At 35.8% G+C, this 12,309-nt stretch overlaps 1 protein-coding gene across 5 annotated transcripts in view; it reads right to left on the reverse strand.

Moving 5' to 3' along the window:
• RAD54B (RAD54 homolog B) overlaps positions 1-12,309 on the reverse strand; it is a 127,303-nt gene that overhangs the window by 39,918 nt on the left and 75,076 nt on the right. For all 5 annotated transcript variants that reach the window (XM_070630667.1, XM_070630668.1, XM_070630664.1 and 2 more), the window contains 3 exons: positions 7,700-7,839; positions 5,523-5,813; positions 1,381-1,556 (listed from right to left, as the gene is read on the reverse strand). In XM_070630667.1, coding sequence (XP_070486768.1) covers positions 1,381-1,556; positions 5,523-5,813; positions 7,700-7,839 — 607 coding nt within the window. The remainder of the gene's footprint in view (positions 1-1,380; positions 1,557-5,522; positions 5,814-7,699; positions 7,840-12,309) is intronic.

Below are 12,309 nucleotides of genomic sequence, written 5' to 3' on the forward strand. Positions count from 1 at the left end.
TATTTTGCAATCTTTTCTATGTATTTTTGCCGTAATTCATAAACAAAGTTTGAATAACTCCTAAAAAGATAATTAAGACACAGTCCCTGCACTATAGGTACTGACATATAAAGAACCAATGACTACAACATCATGTGAGAAGAGCTCAAAGGTATCAGGATGCTAAGGGAGTACAGAAGAGGGGCATCTAACTACTCAATCTAAGGCCAAGAGCTTCCAAGAGGAGAAAGCATTTGAGCTAAGTCTTTATGAAGAGAAAAAGTTGGCCAGAAGAATGAAACGTGGAGGTAAACTAGCCATAGAAACCTACAACATGTAGGAGCAGAGGGTGAAAAGTAGAGCAAATTACAGGTTCTGCAGGTAGTTTGCTATGATTGGACCACATGGTAAGTGTGAGAAATTGGTGAGAGATGAGGCTGGAAGAGAAGGTATTGAGGAGTCTTGCTCAACATGCCAACAAGTTTAGAAATTTCTGCAAGACAACAAAATTGAATAATTTTTATGAAAAGGAGTGATGTTCACATTTATATTTTAGAAATATAATTTAGGGCAATGTTGATATGCAATGGAGTTGAAGTAAGAAGGGAGTAGTTTATAGGAGACCACCATAACCCACTCAGTAATTGCAAGAATCAAAACAAAAATCTTCGTACCAACAAGGAAATGGACTCTTGAGATTAAGAAATAAAATCAATAGAATTTAGTGACCGATGATGTTGGGGAAGTGAAGGAGAAAAGTGAGTCTAGAATGATGAGGGTTTTTTGCTTGCATTATGGTACTATTCATTGAGCCAAGGAATAAAAAAGGATGAGGCTTGCAATGGCAAAATGATGTAGCTGGTTTGGGACATGTGAAGGCTAAAGTCCAATAGGACATCAAGATAGATTTAGATGCCTGTTAAACAGTTAGAAAGAAAGATATGGAAACTAGAAGAGAGGGTTGGACTTAGAGATGCAGATTTGGAATCAAAACTATATGGATGATAGTTGAAACTATGGGGAGTAGAGCTAACCCAGGAAGGGCTTGAAGAGTGAGAAGGAGGCTAAAGAGAAAACCCTCAGGAGTATCAACATTTAAGGGACAGGAAAAGAAGAAAGGATTCTGAAAGAGATTAAGAAACAAGCTGAGTGTTACATATCAAAAGACATTCCTAGGGTTTTTTTTAATATATGTATTTACTTTACATTCAGTTTTTCTTAAATAAAAACTTACAGACACCGTTGATAAGTTTACAAAATACGGGAGCTGACCATGCCCCCAAAGAAGAAAACAACTTATTTTTAATATCTTTTTTTAAAAAGGGGGAGAAGGACTAAGGACACAATCTAAGCCAAAATTCCATGAGCACTTCTAAGCAGTTTATTAAATTGACCTCTTACTTTTCAGCAGGACACAGTTCTCGGATGACCGCTAAGAGCTTTGACAGCACCTGTAGTTTGCCTGACTCTTCCTCAGTAAACATGAATGGGTTGTAATCAGCAGGGAACACATTTATCAAGCCCTCATATAGACTTCTTTCTTCATTTTTATCCCAAGTTGAGCTGCATTCTTTTTCCTATTCAAAAGGATGATTGTTAATACTGGTTTATGTTTGTTTTTTTAACTGGTAGAAAAAAATGCTAAAATTATGGGGGGAAAAGTGAAGATTAATAGCTACCTGAAAAACCCAACATAATTTTATGTAAATCTTTATAGGTCGCATTTTGGTCATTTTTGATAAAAGTAGCACGCATCCTACTGAGTTAATTACAGAGCAGTCCTAAGGCAGTTTCCTAATGCCTGCTAGCTCACCCTACAGCCCCCGCGTAACTGTGGGGGAGGGGCTTTGCAAAGAAAATAGAGGGCAAACAGCGCTACCAAATCTATCCTCTCCAGAACCCTGAGATTTACCGTCACTGATACCTCTTTTTCTCTCTTCTTCTCTCCTTCCCTTCCTGCTATTACTTTTCTCTCCTGATTTGTGGGCTTCACAAGCACCTCCCAGGTGATACTCAAAAACAAGCACAACAGTTCACTCAATCTTACCAATTTCTTCTGCAAGAAGGAACAATTCTGCCAACAAGTTAACAGAAATTTATTCTTACAGCAATATTTCTTGTTTATTTTACCAATAGTTTGTAGAATGATTTTATTCCAAGGAGATTATCACCACTTGTGAAATTCCCCTCCGAAACTGCCTAGCTAACATGTGAACACATAACTAGAGATTACATTTATTAATGACTACATCATTTTTTAGGTTAAATTTCTGGAACTGGCAGGTCTCCTCGCTCTCTCCCACATTTACAAGATTTATTACTTTTTTTGAAACTTTGTTCAACCTACTTCCCTTGCCTGGAATGCTTCCTCATTTTTTTGCTCAATTATCCCAATCCTATAAATACTTGAGGACCCAATGCAAGTTCTACCTGATTATTCATAGCTCCTTTTTTGTTGGCATTGAGTCTTAACTTTTATGGTTAACATGTAAGCTTTGATTTTATTTAATTGAGCCATTAATTATATACTTTTTATACTTCCTTAATGTTTGCATGTGTGTTGTATTCCTTCTTTAATTATACTAGAAACATCTTAAGGGCAGTGAATCATGCAGTGAAAAATGCTGGACACAAAGTACTAATTTTAATTTGGCTTATTCCCAAAATATTGCAATATTTGGGTAAAATCACTTTATTAAAAATACTTAGAATCCTAAGATATTTATATCACTGGGATATACAAGGGGAAAGAGATGGTTGTTGGCTGCTTCAGGTTAGGTTTCCTAAAATGCCTACACCTTGGCGAGGTCATCACAGGACCATAGACTAGTCCACAGCTTTTCATGTTCGGAAACTTGAATATGCCTAAGCTCTAGGGAAATGAATCATACTAACCAAATTAAGAGACTGAATAAATCAGAATATAAATCAGCCCATAAATGAGACCGGCCTATTTAAACCAATTGGTCTACACATTCTGTCCTATGAAAGAAGGTCCATAGGGGAAGCCAAATCATTAGCAGAAAGTTGTTTGGTGAATATTAAATTAAAATACAAGGGAGATGAGTGATCTTAATGCACGTGTTCTTAGCTAGGAACACGTAATCAGAATCACTTGCAAAAGTTTTCCAAAATCCTCATGCCTGAGTTCTAATCTCATAGATTTTGAATCAGTCCATATGTGTTGAGGCCTGGACAAATGTAGTTGTAAAAGCTTCCCAGAAGATTTTAACGTGTACTCCTAACTAAGACTCAAAGAAGGGGCTAGCCCGGTGGCACGGTGGTTAAGTTCATACATTCCACTTCCGTGGCCGGGGGTTTGCCAGTTTGGGTCCCAGGTGCAGACCTACACACCGCTTATCAAGTCATGCTGTGGTAGGCATCCCACATATAAGGTGGAGGAAGATGGGCACAGATGTTAGCTTAGGGTCAGTCTTCCTCAGCAAAAAGAGAAGGATTGGTGGCAGATGTTAGCTCAGGGCTAATCTTCCTCAAAATAAAAAAAGAATCAAATAATAAATAACATCTTTATGCTGAGACAACCTGATGCACCACCTCCATAGCAGAGATTTTATACTTCTCATATCAGTTAGTCAGGGCAGTCTCTTCTCTAACTCTATGCAGCCCAGTACCCTTTGGTTATGAGTTGGGATATTTTTATTGGTTACATTCCCTTCATATTTCCTGAAGAAAAGTCCATCACCTTGATTGAACTTGGGGAACAATCCAGTTTCAATAGAACACATTTATAAACCATTGTTTGAAGTTTACTTCCACATTTAGAAGGCTACTTTCAGCCATTCTATACTGCTCCTTATATGTTATGATGTTAGAGGAAAGGCTTTACTGAATAAGTCTCAGATTGCAAACTATGCACCCTATTTGAAGTTTGTAATATCCTATATCTATTACTAGTTAACTGGTGCGTTCTGGGCCATCATAAGTTCTTCCTTTTATGGAAGAACTTTTGGCTTCTATTTTTTGCTGGGCATCATGCCCCACGGGTTTAATTTTTATCACTGTATATAGAATCTGTTTCTTAAAAAGTTGCTTAATAAGTTGTAATAATCCTGTCTACTGCAGTTACAGAAAGCTGACTTCTCCTATGATAAATGATGTTAAATATAATCCATTGTAGGATAAACGTGGATAATTTTGGTAGAACACTCCATCTCAAAGTATATAATTAATGATCTCAAGCATAATGTTGCACCCACAGGTTTCCTTTTGTTTTGTTTGCAAATTATGATTCTACTGTTTAAAGAAAAAAAAAATAAAAGAATAAAAATTGTTAAGGGTGAGTTGGGGATAACTCACCCTTATTAATAGTTACCTTAATAGTTACTGTGCAACTTTCATAGCCAGGCATTCTGCTAGGTTCTTTCTATACTATTTCATCAAATTGCCACAATAGCATTATCAGGAAGTTACTATTGTCTCTGCTTTTCAGTTAAGAAAACTAAGGCTCACAGATGTAACTTGACCATGGTTAAACTTGCCTTTAGTTAAAGAACTAGAAAGTAGTAGAGCAGGGACAGACATCCAGTTTCAACTCCAAAACAGCAAACTCTCACTATACTCCAAACTGCCTTGTATACATTAAATATCCAAATGGTCAGCTCAACTACATAGCCATTAAAAATTATACTTGTAGAAGGTATCTAATTTGGGAAAATGTTCACAACTTATTCAGTGAAAAAAACAGTAGAATTTAAAATAATAAGGATAGCATCATTAAAATTAAGTTTCTCGAGAAAAGGATTAAATCTGCATATCTCTGAGCCCCTGTTTGCTCACCAAAAATGGGGACAGTAATAATTCCACACAATTTTGTGAAGAATAAATAAAATAATACTAGAAAAGTACTTAGTTTTTGGCACATGCTCAGTGCTCAGTAAGTGTTAGCTAAGATTATTATTATTAATACCAAAATGTGGGTTTCCCTGGCTGGAGAGCTTTATTTATTTATAATAAATTCCTAAAAATGGTATTGCCAGGCCACAAGATACACCAAATTTTAAGGCTTTTGATACACATTGCCAAACTATCTTCCAGTCATACCAATTGTCATTTTAACCAGTAGATTATTTTTATGTTCTTCTTTGTGATTTTCTGAGTTTTATAAGTTTCATACAACAATCATATTTTTTTTTATAATAAGGAAAAAATAAATTATTTTTTAATGGTAAATTTTGTATCTGTTAGCACCAAACAAACAAAACTGACTGGTTATATTAGTATAAAATAGGAAGGGAGACCACAATAAAGTATTAGACAGGGTACTGAAGGGCACAGGGCATAAACTCTAGAAGGCAGAGCCTCAAACACACTTCCTCCCTAGTTCAGCTCTGAGAATGCGGACATGCTCTGAAGAACAAGGAGAAGTCTGAACAAGCTCTATACCACAGCCATACTCAGAGGCTGCACAGCTTTTGGAAAACCCACAAATGCAACCCCATGGATTAGTCCAATCTGTCCTCTTACATTCATATGACATAGAACCCTCAGCTCACATCCCTGACACAGTCTCACACACTACTTACCTTTATAGAGTTGAACAAAAGGCAGGGGTGATTGCACAGTTTTTTAAGAGCTCCAATACATATTAGATGAGGACTATTTTCCAACAGCCCTTGAAGACAGAACCTGACAGCCCGAGAATTCAACAGCTTTCGATAAAGTTCAATCTGTAGTGCTGCTGGTTGGCAAAAGACTACATTCTCTATTTTAGGTGGAAGATATTTATTTATGACTTCTTGGGTTCTTCTAAGGATAAAGAGTCCAGTGAGGCAAGTAAGTTCAGCTGCTCTTCTCTCTCCTAATTCCTTTTCTTCCTATGGAAAAATAGCAGATTTAAAATAATGTGTTACAGACCAAAATACTTGCAGTTAAAATGAACATTAAACATTTTATAATGAAACACCATTTACTAATTACTTCCCTTCAGATTATTTTTTTTAACAGAAGAAATGAAATACAAGTTTGGGATAGAAAAACCAACCATCATCTCTTTAGATGTGCAGCGTTATCATTTTATTAAGTGAAGCCACAGTCTCCTAATCCTTGCCACTATTGCCACCACTGAGAGGCATCAGAAATCAATAATCTACAAACTAAATTATTCTGGAAGTAAGATTTTATGTGAATACTGTAATGGTAAAGAGTCTTAAAATCAATAGCAAACAACTAATAAATTAGCAAATTCTTGGAAGAAAATATTTTGACAAGTTACTGATCCTAAAACTTAACTACAAGAAATTACTGGCCCAAGGCACTGCTGATTCTCTCAAAATCATTACACATTGTTCATTAAGTAATAGCACATTTTTTAAGTCAAAATACAGTATGAATGAAATATATGTTTAAATTCTCTATACAGAATCTTTTGAGTATATAGAACTTTACAGTGAAGCTTAAAATAAATCCCATATGCACACATTTATTTCTATATAAATCAAAGAAAATGTCCATTATATTTTAAAACTATTTTCAATTTTGTTACAAGAGAAATAGGTTCACTGAAAAAAATTCAGAAAATATAGTTTGGCAAAAATAAGAAAATTAAAACCAACTTTAATCAACCAGAAACAATCAGTGCTGTCAGACTTTTATGTATATCTTCCAAGTCTTTTTTTTTGCATAAATATGCAAATATATTTGATATTTTATGTTTATTTGTAAGACAAACAGGATCTCAAACCATAAAGCTTCATAGGAACAAGAAACCAGCCAGTGTGGCTTATCACTGTACTCCTCAGGATCTAGCACTTTGCATTTGGCCCACTTTTTAACACATAAGTATTGGGTAAATACATGAATGTGATTTTATTTTAAAATAATGTATCATGAACATTTTCTATGCTATTAAATATATGCATAAACCATTATTTTGTATAGTTCCTGGTTCATGGGAAATGCTCAATAAATATTGTTTGACTGATTACCATACCCTATTAATTCTGAGATACACACTTTTTTACACTTTAACTTCTCTGAAATAAGATGCTTTACAATCAGTGACTTCTTACAATTATAACTGATAGCATGTTTTCCTTAGTGGTACATAAAATAATGGTGCATCCTAAAATTGGCAGTATCTTAGATTCAGTGCAGATTCTAATTTAACCATTTTCTACCTTTAGATATGTTTGCTTGTTTCCAATTCGTTTGTTTACTTCCTTTAGTTTGTTTCTAACTTTATACCTTTATAGCTAAATTTTTAGCCACATCTATGATTATTTCTTTATAATAAATTCCTAAAAGTGGTATTGCCAGGCTACAGGATACACACAATTTTAAGGCTTTTGATGCACATTGCCAAACTATCCTCCAGTCATACCAATTTACGTTCCAACCAGTAGAGGACAGTACTCTCATCTACACTTCCTATTACTATGTAAATCCAACCGGCTAAAACATCAGTAGAAAAGTACCAAAGTTACTTCATGGTTATTTTGGTTTACTTTTTCCAATAACAGTAAAGATGAACATTTTTATATGTTTACTATCATTTATAATTCTCTGTGTAGAGCCTATTTATGAATTTTTAAAAAGTTATGAAATCATTTTCTAAAATAAAGAACGCAAGAGTAGAAAGATTGTAGAAAAAGAATTCACTATATTAACTTAACTTTTCCTAAATTAAAATAATATCCAAGACATAGATGATTTTCCCAGACATACTGTTCTTTTTTAACCTACTTATTAAAGCAAATCATACCTCAGAAGCAGAAGGTTGTCTCGATAGAATGATGGGTTCTTCATATATTTTTCTATAAGATGACAAAGGGCCTAATATCCCCGGATTTACAAAATCAATTAATGCAAAAAATTCTTGGAGATCATTCTGAACTGGAGTACCTAAAGAGATAAAAGTGATGAGAAAGTCAAGTTTGTGTTTTATAATATCAGGTCTCTCTGTAATGCATGTAGTAAAGTGTACAAGCAAAGTCCCTAAAACTGAGAAAGAACAGCCAAATCAAGTTAAAAAAATTAATAATCACGTAAATTTTTAACTGTGCACTAAGTGCCTATTTAGTACAGCATAGTGGCTCAGTACAGGCTCTAGAGTCTGACTCCTTGGCTTCAAATGCCACCCGCGTCACTTCCTCTCTGAGCAACCCTGAGCAAGCTACTTAACCCAGTTTTATTACCCATAAAATAGGAAGATAATAGTAGCTCCTAGGCTTGTGAGAATCAAATGAGTTAATCCATATCCTAAGAATAGTGCCTAGAGCACAATAAATGTTCCGTAACTGTTAGTGATTCTTAACATTATTATAACTGTGTGGACTTTGAACAAGGTCTTTAAGTTAAATTCAGGATGTTTTCACTTATAAAAGTAGGAAGATAAGTTCCCAGTGGTATTACAGTGAAAAGTAGAGACAATGTATGTGAAGTGCCCAGCACAGTGCCTGACATTTAGTAGACACTCAGTGAATGGCACCTATTATTATTACCTTTCAAAGTTATCAGATCAAATGGGGATCTTCACTAATCCTAAAGGTTGACACAGACTGTAATGGATTAATATATCCTGCATATACTACATACTCAATAACTTCTAGCTAATTAATTTTCAAAGACACACTAGCATGTTTCAATAATTATAATAATATCAAATGAATATATACATCAACATAGTAGAACAGTACAATTTCAGATAAGTTTCAAATAACAGACTAGAAAAAGCTGTCTAAAGACATAAATAATGTAAGAAGTAAATAAAGATGCACTTATTTCATTAACACAGACAGCATGAATTTTACAATGTCAGGGAATTTAATGATCACTTCTCTCAAAATTAAATAGGTCAATCCCAGGTTGGACCAATGCTTACTAATTTTTTAACACATCTAGTCAGTTCTAAATTTTTGGACACATCATAAAGAGTTGTTGCTGCTAGTGCTGTCTAATGGATTCCAATTCCTAGCAACCCTGTGTATAGCAGAGTGGAATCCTGCCCAGTCTTTTTGCATCATCCTCTCACATTCTGGAACTATATCAGACAATGCTCCACTGCTATTCATAGGGTTTTCACGGACAATTTTTTTTGGAAGTGGGTGGCCAGGTCCAGAGTGAGAGAAAACATATTTATATTGGCATGTATTTTGTTAAGCCTTTAAAAGAATATCCACGACAATGACTAATTAAGGTGGTGGAATGGAGAAAGAAAGAAGGAAAGAGGGGAAAGAAAGGTACAAGGATTATTGTGGTTGGCTTCCAGACATTCATGTAACCCCAAATGACTAGTCCAAGCTAATCATGGTAGTCCTATCCCCTCTGCCAATGACTGATGTAGGAAATAGTTTGTGTCTTAGACTTGATTCCCAGAAGCAGAGCCTGAGATAAGGATTAGGCTGCCCATGATTTATAGAGGGAGTACTCTCAGGAGAAAGGAGATAATGGAATCAGAAAATGCAAAGGAAGAAACTAACAAAGATGGCCTCAGCTATAATTTAGCTTGAGCTAAATTACAAGGAGCCTTAGAGCGTAAATAGCACCATAAAGTTGGTCCTAAAATTACCCTGAGGCAAGGGGGTTGGCATTTTTTTTACTTAGCCTTATATATGAGTCAATCATTGACCAAGCTGCAGGGGAGAGAAGAAGCTCTCACTCAACCAAGGATAATCCTCCAGAAAAGGCAAGAGTTATGAGTTGTTTACTCAATAGTCCCAGCAGCTAAGGGATAGGTGCAACAGCCCAGGAAAAGGGAGCTAGGAAGGGCACCAAGAGTTCCCACCAACAGCATGTGACCCATTCTGTGCAGTGAGACATAAGAGGAAGTCAGGGAGGGGTTTCTGGGAAAGTTTCCTCACTCTTAAAGGTGGAGAAACAGAAAGAGCTAGTCCATTCTCCTGTGAATATCACCACATCTAGATGTGATGTCTGGAACTGCTGTGGTCACCTGCTACCAGCCTGAGAATGAAGTCAACACCAAACATGGCACAGCAGAGGACAAACAGAACCAGAAACCATGATGACATTGTTGAGCTGCTGTATCACCACCCATGGAGCCTGCCCTAGCTCTAGACAATGTGGCAGAATAAGCACATTCGATTCAGATATCTCTTACTTGAACCTGAAATCACCTGAACTGATACACAAAGGAAAGAAGCAAAAACAAAACTGGAAAAAGAAGATAGACAGAACACAAGAAGGAGATAAGAAAAGGGATTTAGGGCAGAAAATAAGAAGGAAAAAGAGTAAAGAAGGAAAAGAAAAAGACAAGAAGGGGCATGTGGCTGGAAGAGAGAGCCAATACACCAGCACAGTATCATTATGAGAAGCTGTCATAAATGTTGTCTGGAGCTAGTTTAGTGCCCAGTTCACTGCTTCTAGCACTCTTTTCTAATTCTAGACTAGGTAGAACCTGTAAAAAAAGCTAAATAATTTAATGTTAATAAAAGTTGGGCAGCAATGTCCTGTGACAAGAAAAAAGGAAACACTAAAGATTTTCAAGCCAAGTTGGTGTGTTTATTAAAACTATTTTCAGGGCTATGGAGGAGAAATTTCTAGGGAAATTGAAAGAACTCTTTCTCTTTCTCTACCTTGATCCCAGGAAAAAAAGCTTTTTCTTTGCTTTATTGTTTACTCTTTTATAAATCTACCACACAACCCAAGTACTGGAATTCCACCAATAACCTACACCTATGTGCTCCTCTATTACCTCCATGAAAAGTTCTAAGAGCTCTTTATACATATTCATACATATATTTTTCCTTTAGATGCTATAATTCCACTTCCAGGAACCTATTTAGAAAAAGATTATGCTTGTAGATATTCGTCATCACATTAGTTTTCAAGGTTATACAGTATCATAGGGAAATGTTTATTTAATATACACTTAATGTGTATTTTGATGTGCATACATGTGTATATGAATAAAGATGTATTTTGTATGTATATATAAAGAATAAAGAAATATGCAAGTATGTTCTGTGTGTGTATGAATAATAAAACATGTCGAAATGCTAACAATTAAGAAAGTGAGATTAGGGCTGGCCCAGTGGCATAGTGGCTGGGTTCACATACTCTGCTTCAGTGGCCCAGGGTTCACGAGTTTGGATCCCGGGTGCAGACCTAGCACCGCTTGTCAAGCAACGCTATGGCGGCATCTCACATAAAGTGGAGGAAGATTGGCACTGATATTAGCTCAGCGACAATATTCCCCAAGCAAAAAGAAGAAGATTGACAACATATGTTAACTCAGGGCCAATCTTACTCAAACACACACAAAAAAAGTGAGATTGGAGGACGATTTCTGTTCTTTGGTTTCTAGGCATGCTATAATATAGCAATGCGTGTGTGTGTGTGTGTGTGTAAGGTGTATTTTTAACCTTCAATCTTTAATAAGAATCTTGTTTCAAATCTCAGAGATCTCTTTTTTATAATGAAAGGACATCTAACATCTTACATGAATCATTTGCCTCTTGTTATGTACTGAATTGTGTCTCCCCAAAATTCCTATGTTGTGGTTTAACCACTAAACAAACAATTAGAACAGAGACACAAATTACAAATAAGAAGGAAACCAACATAGAAAACCACCTAACTGAATTGGTAGTCCGAAACTCATAAGATGAGAAACAAGGGAAATGCAGGAGAACCAGAAAACGGCAATAAAATGGCAGCATTAGACCCCCATATTTCAATAATCACTCTAAATGTAAATGGACAGAATTCTCCAATCAAAAGACACAGTGGCAGGATGGATTAAAGAACAAGACCCAACAATATTCTGCCTCCAGGAAACACAGCTCAGCACCAAAGACAAACACAGACTCAGAGTAAAGGGATGGAAGATGATACTCCAAGCTAATAGTTAACATAAGAAAGCAGGTGTTGCCATACTTATATCAGACAAAGTAGACTTCAAGGCAAAACAGATAAAGAGAGACAAAGAGGAGCAGTTTATAATGATAAAAGGGACACTCTACCAAGAAGACATAATACTTATAAATATATATGCACCCAACACAGGAGCACCAAAGTAGGTAAAACAACTAACTAACAAAACTAAAAGGAGATATCAACAGCAGCAGGATAACAGTAGGGGACCTCAACACCCCACTTACATCAATGGATAGATCATCCAGACAGAAAGTCAACAAAGAAATTGTAGAATTAAATGAAAAACTAGACCAGATGGACTTAATAGATACATATAGAACACTCCATCCAAAAACAGCAGGTTACACACTGTTCTCAAGTGTGCATGAACATTCTCAAGGATAGACCATATGTTGGGAAACAAAGCAAGCCTCAACAAATTCAAGAGGATTGAAATAATATCAAGCATCTTTTCCAACCATAATGCTATGAAACTAG

Source organism: Equus przewalskii, chromosome 8 (assembly GCF_037783145.1).
Source record: "Equus przewalskii isolate Varuska chromosome 8, EquPr2, whole genome shotgun sequence".
Classification (NCBI taxonomy): domain Eukaryota; kingdom Metazoa; phylum Chordata; class Mammalia; order Perissodactyla; family Equidae; genus Equus; species Equus przewalskii.